The sequence below is a fragment of the Grammomys surdaster genome, unplaced genomic scaffold, assembly GCF_004785775.1.
Source record: "Grammomys surdaster isolate TR1022 unplaced genomic scaffold, NIH_TR_1.0 137, whole genome shotgun sequence".
Classification (NCBI taxonomy): Eukaryota; Metazoa; Chordata; class Mammalia; order Rodentia; family Muridae; genus Grammomys; species Grammomys surdaster.
Window position 1 is genome coordinate 2,949,840 of NW_021604595.1, and position 16,515 is coordinate 2,966,354.

A 16,515-nucleotide genomic window follows, 5' to 3' on the forward strand; every position below is an offset into this window, starting at 1 on the left:
ACATCGCCTTTCAGCACAGAGCTTTACTTAAAGCAGTGCTGACAGAAAGAACAATCCGTGTCCTGTGTTTATAATTCCATGTTGGACAAGGTTCCTGGTTCCGATACATGGGAAAACCCTGCAGAGCAATAGATGGAAGCACTAGATGATGCAATGCAGGGAAACTTGACTTTCCCCAGACTCCCAGAAAGGTCACCTCTAAGCCACAAGCCACTGTCCATCATGGGGCTTCCGGGACACTGAAAGGAAGCTGCCATGTTCTCCTGCCTCCGGTGTAAGTTAAACAGGGCTCAAACCGGGCATTAAACGCTTTACTAACGAGGCTATTCTTGACAGACAAACATGAAGAGGCAGAGCCACAGCTGAGCCAATTTGAGGGATTCAGGAAGACAGACAGAGGGAGCAGAGCCAAGCGGGCAAGCTGGATCTACCCAGGAAAGCATGCACACAGAGATTAGCCAGCTGTAGCCAGAACCATTCCTAACAAGTATGGTGATGTGTTACCTGTAACCATCAAACATGTCTCTCGAGTGAAACGGAGAACAGGGTCATGGTCGTGGGATCCAGTCAGGTGGCGTACGAATGAGCCCCACTGTGATACCGTCACAACTGCAGAGGCTCTAGCCACATAGTAACACAAGGATTCTAGACGGAGAAATCTGGGTACCAGGAAGGTACCCAGCCCGTCTGTGTGTGTTAATTTCACTTTTAAAGGAAGAATTTCAAATAAACAGATGTAGCTACTTAGATCTCCAGTATAATCTACTGTTCAGTTCAAAAATCAGAATGAAGCCGGGCGGTGGTGGCGCACGCCTTTAATCCCAGCACTTGGGAGGCAGAGGCAGGCGGATTTCTGAGTTCCAGGACAGCCAGGGCTACACAGAGACACCCTGTCTCAAAAAACAACAACAATAACAACAACAACAAAAAGATGAGAATGAAAACACCCTCTCCCTCCCCAACCACCATTACAAGGTTTTACCACTGGAGACAGAAGTCTGCAGGTTGGTTAAGAACTTGACTCCTGCATTTGAATGCTTATCTCTAGCCGGGCTCTCTGTAAAGCTCCTGAGAGTAGAAATAGCCCATGAGTACCCTGGAGAGTCTCATTATTCATCTAATGAGAAAAGGGCCTGGGGAACTTTAAATCCACTCAGTTTGGAATAGCTTTGTTCTGTTTTCTCAAATGTACTTTGAGATTTTTTTTTATAAACTTTGAGAAATATTATGGGCTTGTTTGCTTTTACTATAGCCTTAAAGTAAAATTGCTTTTGGAAGAATAGCTAGATACAGCCAGAAGCAACCAGAAATGAGTGAGAATGTGTGCCACTAGGGAAGAATGTGCAGCAGGTGACTGGAAATGGGCATGCGAGGACAACAGAAAACCCAAGGTCTGTCCTGAACACATTAGCCCTAGCCGCCAGCATCCACGACATCAGTGAATAGTGCTACCGTGTGAGTTCTGGGATAACACTGTCCAACTAGGCTTTCCACAGTGACAGATGCTCTGCTCTGGACTGTCAATAAGGTAGCCACTAAGCATGAATGGCTATGAACACTTCAAAGCAATTATTAAGTAACGTACCAGAAGAATTAAGTTTCTTTTATATGTTTAATTAGTATATAATTAAATATCCACACCCGACTGGCAACTGCCAGACTGGGTCTAGATTCATAAACATTGTTTTAAAACCTCAACCAAACTGTTTGTTTGTGTTCATTTATACATTTTTTCATATAGGAATTAAGATTTCACTCAAACCCAGTTTTTACAGCCTATTTTATCTCTCTTGCACTTCTCTTGCATAAGTACCTGCCTCATTATATGTCTATGACCTCTCTGCTAGGTCAGAAGCTCCCCCAGGATGCTGCTCTGCCACCTGGGCCTCTACTCAGTACCCGGCACTGGGTACTTGTACCAAGTGCTCTATTTATACTAGACTGACTAGTCAGACATCAGAGTAAAAAGTCAGAAAGGACAACGCCAAGCCCAGTGCTCTCAAATACTGGGGCCTCGTTTTAGTAACAATTCTGTTGGGTTGGAGAGATGGCTCAGCAGTTAAGGGGCAGTGGCTGCTCTTCCAGAGGTTCTGAGTTCAGTTCCCAGCAACCACATGTTGGCTCGTGACCATCTGTAATAGGATCTGATGCTCTCTTCTGTCTGATACCTTCTTTGGTCATGTGGGCATACATGTAAATAGCACTCATATACATAAATAAATAAACCTAACAAAACCAAAAAACTCTTCTGTTACACAGCACACAGTGTCTAGAGCCCCGGGTGACTAGTTCCCCATGCCTCTGTCTCTTCCTTCCATTACGTGCTGCAAAGCACTGAGATCAGCAGCCGTCCTTGCGGGGAAGAATGGACATCTTCAGTATGACCCTTTCAGCAAAACTTAGACTTCGTTGTTTTCTTAAGATGAGTCAATTCTCCACCAAACCTTACTTATAGCCGTGTTTTAACTGCACACAGGACAGACTGAGTCAGGGTAGGAGTGGCTAGAGCACTTTCTCCCTGCTTTTCTTACAAAGCAAAGGGTAGGTTTTTTTTTAAGAAGAAGAAGGAGAAGGAGAAGAAGAACAAGAAGAACAAGAAGAAGAACGAGAAGGAGGAGGAGGAGGAGGAGGAGGAGGAGGAGGAGGAGGAGGAGAAGAAAGCACATGTATTCAGAAAGATGTATACATGCACACACATGCATATATATTTATATCCACCCACACACTGCCAAGCTTTTCACTCTCGAGTCTTTTGCTGCACATTTCTTCTGCCTACTTTGTCCCCCCCTTAGTGCTATGTGACTGTGGTACATGAGAACTGGATTAGAATTCCAGTTCTTTCTGGATCAGTCCCTTGAGGTAAGTCACGTACAGCCCCTGGACTTCAGTTCCTGTATCTAAGAAAACACCTGACTTTGGGAGGCTTCTGGGGAGGATTAGCTAATGACACACAGGCCAAGGAAGGCCAGAAGGAACGCCTGGGGCCAGGCAGGTGTCCTGTCAGGTGTCCCCTGCGTATCCAATCAACAGTTTATTTCATTGGTTTATAGGGAGCCCGCTTGGAAGATTACACATTCTTTTAGACAAGAGTTCATTATACTCAGGTGAACAGGCACTGAAGATCCAGAGAGAGATTTCAGGGCAGCCATGAGGGGAAGATCAGAAAAAAAAAAAAAAACCGTTGAGATAAACTGTAACCTGGAGAGATAGGAAAACCTGCTCCAAGGGGACAAACTTATCTGATGCCTAAGGCAGCCCAGCAGCAAGGCCTCCTCCCTCTCTGCTCTTTGGAAATGTTTCAACTTCAGACCACCTCTGTGAAAAGCTACCCTAGGAAACAAACATATTGATACAGTGTAACTTACTAACTTCAGCATCTTCCAAGCCCCACTTTAGACTTGGTTTGATTTCTAGCATCTTTGTCTAAGAGCTTCAACAGCAGGCAAGAAGGCATCCATAAACAGACCTGAGATAAACGACGGTGCTCACAGCTTGTATAAGGATTCCAGCTCCGTGTGGCCATAAAACACTCCTTTAAAAAGTTAGCCTCTGTGTTTTGTCACTAACTCCCTACTAGGCAATACTTAAAGGTCAAGATGTAGGAAATCACCCGGCCGGGAGGAGGAAGGGTCGTGGCATGCATCCATACCTCGGTTTCCTGCAGGGTCCCGTGGTTTAGGCACACCATGTCAGGGCAGGTGATAGGAGATCCACATCCTTCTCGGATGGACAGCACCATATACTGTTTCAGGCACTAAAAATAAAATAATAAATACAATGTTTTAAACTTCGCACCCATTACAGTAGCACGAGGGTTACATAAGAGAACACTCACTACCTCTTCCTAAATTGGCTGTCCTGGGGTTCTTGTACCAGGAATCATAAGTTATCACAAGTGTGGATACTAAAGAGCCATCACTCTGGAAAGAATGCAGAGCTAGGCAATTAATTATAGGTGACTTCATCTTAAGAGTTTATTCAAGTCAGATTCCTGTTGGCTCTCTCAGTCTGTCCACCATATACTAGGGGAAAGAAGAAATGTTTTTGCATCCATAGCAAAGACCTTTATAATTTTCTTTCTTTTCAAAGTTTACTCCTGGGCTGGAGGGATGGCTCAGTGGTTAAGAACACAGACTGCTCTTCCAGAGGTCCTGAGTTCAATTCCCAGCAGCCACGTGGTGGCTCACAACCATCTGTAATGGGATCCGATGTCCTCTTCTGGTGTGTCTGAAGATGACTACATTGTTCTCATTTACATAAAATAAATACTTCTTTAAAAAGAAAGAAACAAACTTATTCCCAGTTCTGTTTGTTTTTTTTTTTAATTTAGATTTATGTGGCTGAGTGTTTTGCTTGCATATGTGTACTGTACCATGTGTGTCAGCAGAAGTCAGAAGTGAGTGTGGGATCCCCTGGAACTGAAGTTATGGACGGTTATGAACTACCATGTGGGTGCTCAGAACCCAACCCAGTCCTCTACAAGCATAACATGGACTTTTAACCACTCAGTCGTCTCTCCAGCGTCCCCAGTTCTTTTTATCCCTGGACCACTCTGGGAGTAGAATGGAACTCACTCTGGGACCCTGCAACTGAGCTACCCAAACAGAGTCAAAATACCAGTAAGGACTGAGTTCTGTAGGAACAAGTCAGGTGACTTCCTGGTGGCTGGGGATAGCAAAGACGACTTGGAAGAATAGGCCATCCCAAAGGCCTTCGTGGGTACCATGTTGAGGCTGTGATATGTTTTGTTTTGTTGTTGTGTCTGGGTTTTTTTTGTTTTGTTTCTGGACACAGCATTTTACTATGTAGCTCCGGCTGACCTAGAACTTTCAATACTCCTGCCTCAGTCTTCAGACCTGCTGGGGGTTACAGGCATGCCTCACCAGGTACTCCTTGAAGAGCTCTGAGTAAAAAAAATAAATAAAAAATAAAACAGGCACTGGGTGACTGGAAAAGGAGAAATTCTCCAAAGAGGAGACGACAAGGGGTCATCATCCACAACTCTACCTGCTTGTTGAGGATTGCATCGGAACCTTGGGCAGTGAATAGAGAAAGCATAGGAGAGGGACTGGACTTGGCATGTAGACCTCCATTACCCTCTGTATCCTTGTACCTCCATGAAACATGCCCACTGGAAAAAGATGGCAGAGCAAGACGAGTTCCGTGCTCAAGTGTGACCCACTCCAGTTGAAAGTATTCAGAACAAGTGTCACGTTGCTGGCATGCATTCATTATGTAGTTAGGCCTGTAGTGATCACAGACAGGCGCCTGGCTTGTATTGTTTTCTGAGCAGGCACTCCGATCTCCTGAAGGTCATTTCAGGTATATACTATGATGCGTGCAAGCGGCTCACAAATACTACGAAAGCCATTTTATAGAAGCAGGTTCTGGTATCTTGTGAGGAATCTTGGGCCCACTTCCCACTGGACGACAATGGACTACTGGGGCTCCAGCCGGGCGGTGGTGGTGCACACTTTAATTCCAGCACTTGGGTGGCAGAGGCAGGCGGATTTCTGAGTTCAAGGTCAGCCTGGTCTACAGAGTGAGTTTCAGGACAGCCAAGGCTATACAGAGAAACCCTGTCTTGAAAAAACAAAAAAAAAAAAAAATAAAAAAAAACAACCTTGGAAATCAAAAATCTGGCTCTTCAGTTTCTACAGTCTAGTCAATGAAGCAATGGCTTACAAAATGATTTATAAGTGAGCTTAGATCTTTTCAAATTCATATACTTACATATCAACTCTTTACATTAAAAGCAATGTCACGCACTGTTACATAAACCATTGAGCGAAGGTCCATGGTCAGAGCGTTTCACAGAATTGTGAAGTCTGTGGCATTTATTGACCTCTTGGAATTAATTTTTTCCATGTGAAGATGAAGCCTGGCATCACTATGGTATCTCCTTTAAAAAGCATGTGTTTTGCCGGGCGGTGGTGGCGCATGCCTTTAGTCCTAGCACTTGGGAGGCAGAGGCAGGCGGATTTCTGAGTTCGAGGCCAGCCTGGTCTACAGAGTAAGTTCCAGGACAGCCCAGGCTATATAGAGAAACCCTGTCTCGAAAAACAAGAAAAAAAAAAAAAAGCATGTGTTTTTCTAGTTGAAAAGACTGTCAGACACACTGATGGCTGGATAGCCAGGGCCAACAAATTAAGCCAGATTTGTGTATCTTCAGAAAGTTAAGAGATCCCTTTTTGGAAGAATAAATTTCTTCAGTCACACAAAACCCAGAAACTAACTTAAATATCCACCCAAAAAACATAAATTTTGCTGAATTCATACGATGGTATGCCACAAAATCATGAAAGAGACTTTCAAATGGTAGTCAGAAGACATGAGAACACCCCTGTGACATAGTATAACAGAGAGACATCAGGCATCAGAGAGCCGAAGTCTACTCTAGTCGCTCTTACCCTATGAATGGCCTCATGGCAGATATCAAATATTAACTTTTATTTTCATGTTCAAGAAATGGGTAACAGTTACTCGCCCTAAGATTTACTTTGGTAATTGTGGCTCGGTCCCAGGAGAAAGTAGGGGTGATATGGGAAAGATCCCTGACAGGCAAAGCCCCAGAGGAACCATACACTGGCTCACACAAAGGGTGTTTTCCCAAAAGAACCTGCAAAGGGCTACCTACCAGGTTGCTTCTGGAGACTTCCCAGGCTCCCATCGGCCATGTGCTTCCAATAGTATTGTCTTTACCCTCTCCTGGCAGCTGCCACTCGCTGAAACTGAGGTAAACAGGCTCTAAAAATACACGGTCTCCAGGCCCAAGGGGAAAGAAAGGGCTTGAGGGAAACAAGGTGGTGCGGCGATCAACTTCAGAGCCCAGTGGCTGAGGTGGACACCCACCTCACTGACAGTGGGGGGAAGACTCCATCCAGGACCCAGACTGGCTGTGCCCATTCTGTTTAAAACTTCCCTGACTCCCTGCAAGGAACCAGTTAAGCCACATGGGGTAGAGAAGCTGAACAGACCAAAATGGTGTACGAGCAGCACATCCCACCAACCTGTAGAGAAGCTTCTATAGGACTTTTTAGGGGTGGAGAAAAGACTTAATGGTATATCGTATCTAGGGAGATATCATGTGTGTCTTTATGGGCAAAATAATTATTTAAACTTACACTGCAAATCTGTACAGTTGAAATATTAAGGTTCCCCATTGGCTGCTCAGAGCAGATGTTTTGTTTGCTAATGTGAGGTCCGTAACACATCAAGTAGTGAATTTAGAAGCTTTCCACTCAAGCACTCCCATGTGTACAAAAAAAGATGGTGTACCGCTATTTTTTGGAAAGAAGTTGGAACTGTGTGCATACCCCTTCTTTTTATTCTAAGAAAGGCTTGTTGGGGTGGGGATGTGTGTGTGAAGGTTGTTAAGCAGCTGGGAGCTCAGGCACACGGCCGACATGCCATCAGAGTGGCTGCACACTTCTCCGAGAAGCAGAGGAAGCTAGCTAGCCCTCATTGCTGCTTCTCACATCCTCCAAGTGGCTTGTATTCATGACTTCTGTTCGATTTCACTGAAAAATGGCCCCTCAAACCCTCCTCCCTTTATTGCTCCCACTGGCTAGAGAAATACAAAGAATCAAAAGCATTTTATAAGAACCGCTGTCCATAACAGACAAGCCAAACACAGGTAAACAATCCTGGAAGAAAAAGAAAAAGCAAAACCTGGCACCTAGCTTACACATAAAGAGAAACACACAAAACTACCGCCATTCGTCGCCTTTAACAAATGTGGATCATTCAGCTTTGGCAGTATGCAGATCTTGCAGTTTTCTGAACAGCCAACAAAGTCTGTTTCGAAAACAACATTTCAAAAGCCCAGATGACTCATGGAAGGAAGAAGTGTTTCTTTTGTGTAGTTCCCTTTCACGTACATGGCTTGATGGAGCAGAGACAAATACTTTAAGACCATAAGGGTCATAAATAATAACACAGACTCCTCTTCCAACTCGCTGCACAGCCCACAAGGATTCCTATAGGATGTAGTCAAGTGTTCAGCCACCGAACACATGGGGAGCCAGGTGATTTGTATTGTTCCTTCCAGCTCAGCCTATGACTTATGTCAATGGAATTTTTCAAGGAAGGGATTTTTTTTTTCAAGGTTGTTGCTCACACTGTATCAAAGGACATAGCGTTCTTTGCAAGGTGTTCTCCCCTCCCATAGAGACATGGAAAAAGATTGCAATGTACCCACCTAAGAGCCAACTATAGGCATAGACAATGCAGTCATAGATACACGGATGATGGGCAGATGATAGCTAGCTAGCTAGATGCTAGATAATAGATCACTGATAGATAACAGAAATTGATAGACAATGGATTATTAACAGATGATAGATCATCAGTGATGAATGATTAATCGATTACAGATGACAGGTAGATGATAGACAACAGGTAACAGGTAGAGAGGTGATGTATAGATGATTGGTAGGAAGACAGTCAGATTGATGGATGACAGATGATGTATTTTTGTATGTGTGTTCTTGACTGTATTGCCCATTTCCCCCAGAGCTTCCAGCCATGCTACCTTGTCAGAAAGGCCTTCACAGCTAAGAAGAAGAATCTTCCCTAATCTAGGAGTCTCTTGATATGATGTGCTTCCTCAGATTATGTAGCTGCTGTTGGCATCTACCTGCCCTGATAGAAGACATTTATCGTGTCTTCTGCAGGATCCTAGGAAAGACAAGGCATGCCCATTGGACTCTGAATTACCTTCTCCTGAGCGCTATCACCCTACTTTGACTATTGTAGTGTTGTAGTGATTCTGCAATCTTGGACGTGTGTTCTCTGACTTTGTTTTTCTTTTCTGAGTTTCTCTGGACTGTTCTAGTTGTTTCTGTTTATAACACGAGGCTGAGTGAACAGTATCAAGTGCCTTTCCATTTATTTGGTCTCCCTTACTGAAAAGGTCTATTTTTGAGAGTATACATTTCACATATTTTCATCCATTCCTTGGGAAATTACAGTGAATGGAGTTTCTTCCACAAGCCCATTCTATCAGTCCTTGATAGGATGGAGAAATGCTGTTGACCTTTGTACATTGTTCTTGTTTTCGGCCACCTTGCTAATAAACTGGTACCTGAGATTTTAACTCTGGGATGACAGTAAGGTGCAGCCATGCCTGAGAACCCCATGTCCTGCCCCATCTGCCCTTGCTCCCACCCCTGCCCCACCCCTGCCCCCAACCTGCCCTACACCCTCCCCGAGTATTACTCTGGGAGATACAGTTATATCTTTCATTGCTGCATGTGTGGCTCAGCAATGTTAACTGAGATGAACCTCAGAGAGAGGAGTTCTCTCCATCAGTATCCACAGCGAAAACAGGCAGTAGCTAGTTCCAGGCAAAGGAGTGAAGGGAGCTTAAAGGGGAAATTACATATACAGCATTGAAGTACTTTTCATTTAAAGAACCTTAAATACTTTAAAGCGGTTCTGCTACTTTTTCTGGAAAGGAGTACAGCATCCACCTTGTAAGTCTGAACGGTCAATATGGGAAATGGGCAACTAAATCTGGGTTCCACTCAGAAGCACCTCCGGTTCCCACCAATGGAGAACAATCAGACACTCCTGTCTTCATCTAAAATGATCATGAAATACCTACACTAAGACGTGCGATGACAGGAGAAACTGGCCCAGCCCTCACAATGAAGCCATGAGATCTGGAAACTGGAAGAACATTCCACCAGAGCAGGTGTCTCTCATGGTGGACACCTACTTCCAACACAGGCGACTCAAGAACTCCCCTGTGGACCTCAGAGGCTTTCCCTTTGCCCCATCAGGGCTTAATCTCTTATCAAATCTTTCTCTAGTCCAAAGGAGACACAATCTGGCCCAGCCACTATGTGTCCTATGACACACAGAAAACTCCCATAGCCCAAGGACAAAGAAAACAAATGGGCTTGCCAAGTTTACATCTTTCCACTTCCTCTAAGGAAGCATTACCCTCAGAGCTGCAAGTCCTCAGCTGGCACGGGACCTGGCACGGGCAGTGAGAATAAGCATGCCCCTATTCCACATGGCCAACGCTTATCCATCTCCTCCTCCTCCGTCCTCCTCTCATGAGAGTTCTGACCTAAACTCTTACCCAGTACCTCTCAGCCTCTCGGATGTGAACGCAGTCTCAGAAATGGGAAGGGAAACAAAATACCAATTGATAAAGGTTCATAAAAATCTCTCCAGCCATGATTAAATAGACAGAATACAGCCATCCGGCCTCATCTATGTGAATGCAGGGAGCACTGTCTTCTTCCGGGGAACTCAGCATCAGTATCTGAATCATGTAACAAACATGAAACATGGTGGGGTAAACAGAAAGAGCTATGTGATGAAGAAGAGGGCTACGGTTGGGATCTGCTGAGCTTCGAGGACTGCATCCCCGCTGAAACTCACAATGGATTGAATCCCCAGTGTCACGGGATTGCACGGATGGACCTTTGGACCTTTGCGACTCAGCTAACTTTCAGGTCTCCACCCCACCAATGTTCTCGGAATTCATTTTGGCATTAGGATGAGGTGGGGTGACTTCCAAAGGGGGACTCAGGGACCCTGTTCTTTCTGTTTGCTGCTCACGTAACCATGAGGTAGGGGCTTTCTCTGTCAAGCACCTCTGCCTCAATGTGCTGACGTCACCACAAGCCAAACGCACCGGAACCAGTTATGCTATGTGCCTAAGCCACAGTTCTCCTGCATTTGGTTCATTGTCTCGGGCCTTCCTGACAGGAAGGTGACAAGCAGAGCTTACATCTGAAAAATCTCTCGCTGCGCTTTCACAGAAACCCCGAAACTGGTATCATCCCATTTCACACAGACCACATGAGTAATTGAGCCTCCATTCTCATGACTAATACTTACAGAATTTGAGGTTTAGACCAACATCTGATTGAGACTCTCGTCCTTCTATGTTTTTCTACTATATTTTAAAAGTGATTAAACTTTTTTTTAACATACAATATATTTTGATCATGTTCCCTCCCCTCCCCCAAGCCCTCCCAGGTCCCTCCTACTTCCCTCCCCAGGGAACTTTCAAGTTCTCTAAGGCACAGCTTTACTCATATTTAACTCTGCACGACCACGTGTTTAACTGACCAACATGTTTACCTGATCACGGATCAGAGGGGGATAGCTGTCCAAACACGAAAACCAGTCAGGGGCTTGAAAAAAACTTCTTAAAAGTCACCAGGGTTAATAATGTATTGATCTCTTCCCAATTTCTCTGAACCTATCCTTAGTCCAGATTCTACCCATGCACTGGTACCCATGGTGCAGTGGGGATCACAGAGCGAAAGACAGGCATCAGAGGTCTCCAGCACAGCTTTGGGGGAATAGAACCTGAGGTAAAGGAGGCAGGGTGTGGAATCATGTGGGGACCCAACCAAACCACAAGGAAGAGGTCAACAGAAGTTTCCCAAGGGGCAGAGACCGAAAGGTGTATAGCAGATTGTTTGATGGTGGTGTTGGTGGGACCCTGAGTGTCCCAAGAAAGAAGTTCAGCTTTGTGGGGGCGTAGGAGGGGGAGAGGAGGCAACAAAGAAAAATATTCTGAACTGCGTAGCTAGCAGTTGGCCTCTACCTGGGCACGAGCCTACAGAGAAGCAACAGGCAGAAACCAGACAGAGGGTCATGGGACAGTGCCAAAGGAAAGACAGAGCTGCTGGAGGCTTTATTTGCAAGAAGGTGGTGAGGGCAAGTTTGGAATAGGGTGGAAGATGGGCAGAGAGCAAGCATGCTGGAGGAGGATGGGAAAGGGCAGCGGGCAGCAAGGAGACCTGGGGCAGCACCAGGCCTCTCAACTTCTAAGGTATGACAGATCCCAACTCTACCGTCTGGAGTACATAAATCATTATTATGTCCCATTTCTCCTCTTTATTACCCATCAGGACAGTGATATCAGGTTTCTTAAGGTATCTATGCAGATCACCTGCTCCTACCTCTCAACGGGAGGCAACTGGTGTCTCCATGTGTCTCTGCTAGAGCACCCTCCCCTCCTTCCTTTGTTAGTTTAGTGCGCCAGCTGGTGATGTTGTCTGGTTGACTCCATCCCTTGTTCAATCCACCGTGCCCTTAGCTCTGAGACACGGCTGGCTCTTCCAAGCCTCTGTCAGTTCTGGCTTGGGTTGTTATATTTGCACTCTATGTTCCCTATGTCTCATGATACTGTCACAAAATACATAATGGAGAGGAGGACAGAGATGCTGGGCTCATGGCTCTTCGAGTTTTTATGCATCCTAGGTAAAAGAGAGGCGTGGTGGCAGGAGAGGCTCAGTCTGTGGCAGCTTGCTCACATAATGGCGGTCACAAAACAGAAGAACTAGGCTGCAGCCAGGAGGCTAGGCAAAGCAGATTACCCTGTTCTTACTTTCTGACTCTTGTCTGTCTCTCTCTTCCTCCCTCCCCTCCCTCTGTTTGAGACACTGGGCACTGATCTTCTCCCATCCTCTCACTGGGACTATCTCCCCTCCACACACACACATACACACACACATACACACACACACACACACACACACACACACACTACATGTGCCTCCCTAGGGAACCCAGGCAACCTAACATACCTGCCAATTCTAGGACAGTGAAGCTTTGACAGTGTCCTTAGGCCCCTGGGACTGTGGCTTTCTGTGCTTCTCTTCCTCCCTTGGCACATTATTTACTATTTGCCTTGAATACGTGAGTAGCGAGCACAGGCCCCGGATGAGATCACAGGTCCAGGAAGTCAGTGCCTTCTTGAGTCATCTCTAACCTATTTCTCATGCTGTTGCTATCCATTTTTATCCTCCAGATGCCACCTGACCTGGCAGCCACCTCAGTCGTCAGGAGGAAAACAACATCAAAACTGGCATTTTAAGCCAGCGATTTAACGATTTAACTGGGTAGACACAAAAGCCGTCACATAATCATTAAAACAGACATAAACAAAGAGCACACTGAGGTCATTGTACACGGCACATCATCTGGCTGATGGCTGACTACTCAAAAGCAAAGCTGGGGAAAAGTATGCATCCAACCTTGGGTATCTATGCTAGGAGAATTCATGTAGCCTAGACTCAGAATCTACAGGATGATGGAGTAACAGGATACATCTGTCCATCCTTCCAGGATCAATCAAAAATGTGGGAACCAGGACAGGGGAAAGATTGATTACAAAGCTTCAGGAAAAACTGGAGGTGGTGTGGTCAGGAGAACAGAAAAGGGCCCTGGGATGTCATCCTGCAATAAGATGCTTCCATATTTTTTATAGTTCTAGTGAGTTCTAGGTAAAATTTACTATAAATGGCCAGGTCTTTTCACCATTAAAAACTGAACCAAAAAACAAACAAACAAAGAAGCTAACGCCTCCAGACTGACAAATAATGACGGCTCCAGAAGATTCTGCCAAAGATGTGGTCGTTGCCTCACCTTTAGAATTGCCCATCCAATGTTACTATCGTCTTTAGAATTACTGTAATCAATGTGGATACCATGTTTTTCTTTTCAAATCTGTTCTGAACCTGGTGTTTGGTTTGTGAACTTCTGTGTATTGTATATATTCTGTACAGTTACTTGTGCTAAAATATTAAGTTTGTTTGATATGATAAAAAAAACTAGGTATTGAGTACTTTTTTGCTAACCTGATTGTTTAATCTTTTTTTAAAAAAGGTTTAAACCATCCCCTAACTGAATATCTTACCTTAAGTGAATAAAATATCTTACTGATGTTTTATTCTTGTTATTGTGTTGTGACTCCTGATCTACTTTTGGAATTTACGTTTAAAAGTGCAGCCATAGCCTGTGTGTGTGTGTGTGTGTGTGTGTGTGTGTGTGTGTGTGTGTGTCCATCCACCTTTTGGCAGATGGCTGATGAGGAAGGTGGTCAAACTCACATCTTCACAGCATTGCTTGCTCTGACACAGTTTAAAAGACAGAGTGGAATGTGGGGAAGAGAACCACCGTGGTGCCAGCTTATTCCGGGTCTGGAAGTGAGCTAGCTCCTTCATTAAGATTCCCTCTGGTGCCTTGTGGGCTACCCGACAACGGGCATTATGACCTCCTCTTGCTCAAAAGCAGAAGTCAGCTTGAACTTGCCCCAGATCCTACACCACTGGATGGCAAAGCATGACTGAGTCTGGCTCTCCCATCATCGTTTCTGGGCTCTCTGACACAAATGTGCTGTACTGCAAGGGAAGAAGGGAGAGGGAGGAGGAGGAAGAGGAGGAGAAAGAAGAGGAGGAGGAGGAAGAGGAGGAAGAGGAGGAGGATGGAGGAGGAGGAGGAAGAGGAGGAGGAGGAGGGAAATAGCATCAGTTAGAATCTGGGAAAGAAGAACTGCAGGTTCTCAGCTTCGTTTCCATTACTGATCGCGTGCACACATACAAACACACACACATAGGCAGTTATTCCTGAACTATGTCTCCCAGACCATCTGGGGGGGCTTTTCTTAAAGGTCACCCAACAGGCCCTGAAGGAAAGAAGGGCTTGATTGAAGAAGTTGTATGTTTCCTCTGACTTTTTAAACATTGGAAAATCCATTTGGCTGCAAAAAATGAATAGTAAAAAAAAAAAAAAAAAAATTCTGACCACCCCGAGCTGAGCCAATAAAGGGTAATGGAAAAGGTAGGAATATGGTTGGACTCTATTTTCTTTTCACTCAACACATACTGTTTTTAATCTGGAAGGCAAATAGGCCATGCCCAACATACCAACTCTTTCCAGGTGAAATTATCTAGGTTATAAAAACAAGCAACAACTGTGCTCGCATTATTCTTCATTCATGGCTGACACGGCGTCCAAAGTAAACCTGAGGCCAGCCCTGCCCGCCAGAGAGCAGACCCAGGATTTCCACCACTTTGAAAACTGACTCTTGTCGGGTTTTTCCCTTGACTTGAAGTGTCCAGAATGATCGGAAAGAAAAAGTTGCAGGAGCTGTGAATGAGCCCAGTGTGACAGCTGATGCCTAAACTCTTAATCCTTGGGAGGCTGAGGCAGGAGGACTGTCAGAAGTTTGAGACCAGTCTGGGCTATACACCAAGTACTAGTCTAGCCAATGCTATACAACAAGGCTCTTCCTCAAAAAAGGAAAGAAAAGAGCCAGAGAAGGTGTGGTGGTTTGAAAGAAATAGCCCAAATAGACTCTTAGGGAGTGGCACTATGGAAGTGTGGCCTTGCTGGAGTGAGTGTGGCCTTGCTGGAGTGGGTGTGGCCTTGCTGGAGTGGGTGTGGCCTTGCTGGAGTGGGTGTGGCCGCCAGGTCCCCACCATGCTAACAATGACCTACATCTCTGAACTTACATGTAAGCCAGTCCCAATTAAATGCTGTCCTTTATAAGACTTACTGTGGTCACGGTGTCTCTTCACAGCTAATAGAAACCCTAACTAAGATAGAGGGGAAGCGTGGATTTTCATGTTTCCGTTATTTTTATTGACAAACGAGAACAAAGAAAAGAAAAAAAGGGGAGAGAAACTTTCTGCATTCTGTTGATTATTAATTTGCGACCTTCCTGAGATATTTAGCCTTCAGGCCACAAGAAGGAAATGATGTGGTCTCTCTTGCTGTAATCCTGGCATATCTATACCTCTGACTCCACTGTGTACCTAAACCCTAGATTCCATCCTTCTGAGTAAGGGCTGTGCCCATGTCTTTATCCTCAGCTTCCCTTGCTTGATGCTACACCTTTCCTCCATATTAAAGCCAAGCATGGAGTTAAACAGAAGAAACCATCTCCACAAGTAGAACATCCAATGGGATGGTCTACTGGCAGAGATATGTACTGCACTCTTTTCTCTGATGTCATTTAGAATCAGAATTACCTACATCAGATGACCGAAGGCTGATGGCTCTGTGGCTCTGGGTTATGAGCACTGACTGCTCTTCCAGAGGACCCAGGCCCAGTTCCCACGTGGCAGCTCCTAACTGACTTTAACTCCCCGTCTGGGAAATCTGCCGCTCTCTTCTGACCTCCCTGGGCACCAGATGCATGTGTGGTACCAAGATGTACATGAAAGAAAAATGCTCATACATATAAACTAAAAGAAAAAAATTTAAAATAAAAAATAATTAAAAATAAAAAGTGGCAAAGACTGGGAACGGAACTCAAGACCTTGGCAAAAAAGCAGCGAGTGTTCCTCACCACTGAGCCGCCTCACTAGCACCTAGACACACTTTTGTATCATGCTTGGCATAGGAATAAAAAATAAATCTCTAACGGTAAAAATCATCGAGCAGTACTTCAGGCAAGTCTGATTCTAATTGCAAATTTGCAGGCACTAATGCAATCACGCATGCTCAGCTTACTATTTTGGTAGATCACAGGTAATGAGGTATCAGGAGGCCAGGGAAGGTTAATGCTTTTAGGTACAAAAAGTTCCAGAAAATGGAGGAGTACCAAAATTATCAAGCCATTTGGCTCCCTGCTTTTGAGCCCTCTGTAACAGTAAATATGAATCCAGATGACAGAATAATGTGATGGTTCAGACTCTAACTCCCAAGTCACTGAAGGAGAAATGAGAAACAGTTGTACTGTTTTTAATTAGAAAC

General features: G+C 44.9%; 1 protein-coding gene across 2 annotated transcripts in view; it reads right to left on the reverse strand.

Annotated features, from left to right (window-relative positions):
• The window catches only part of Rnf144b (ring finger protein 144B), a 56,966-nt gene that overhangs the window by 25,160 nt on the left and 15,291 nt on the right, over positions 1–16,515 (reverse strand). For both annotated transcript variants that reach the window (XM_028763195.1, XM_028763196.1), the window contains exon 3: positions 3,650–3,754. In XM_028763195.1, the coding sequence (XP_028619028.1) occupies positions 3,650–3,754 (105 nt within the window). The remainder of the gene's footprint in view (positions 1–3,649; positions 3,755–16,515) is intronic.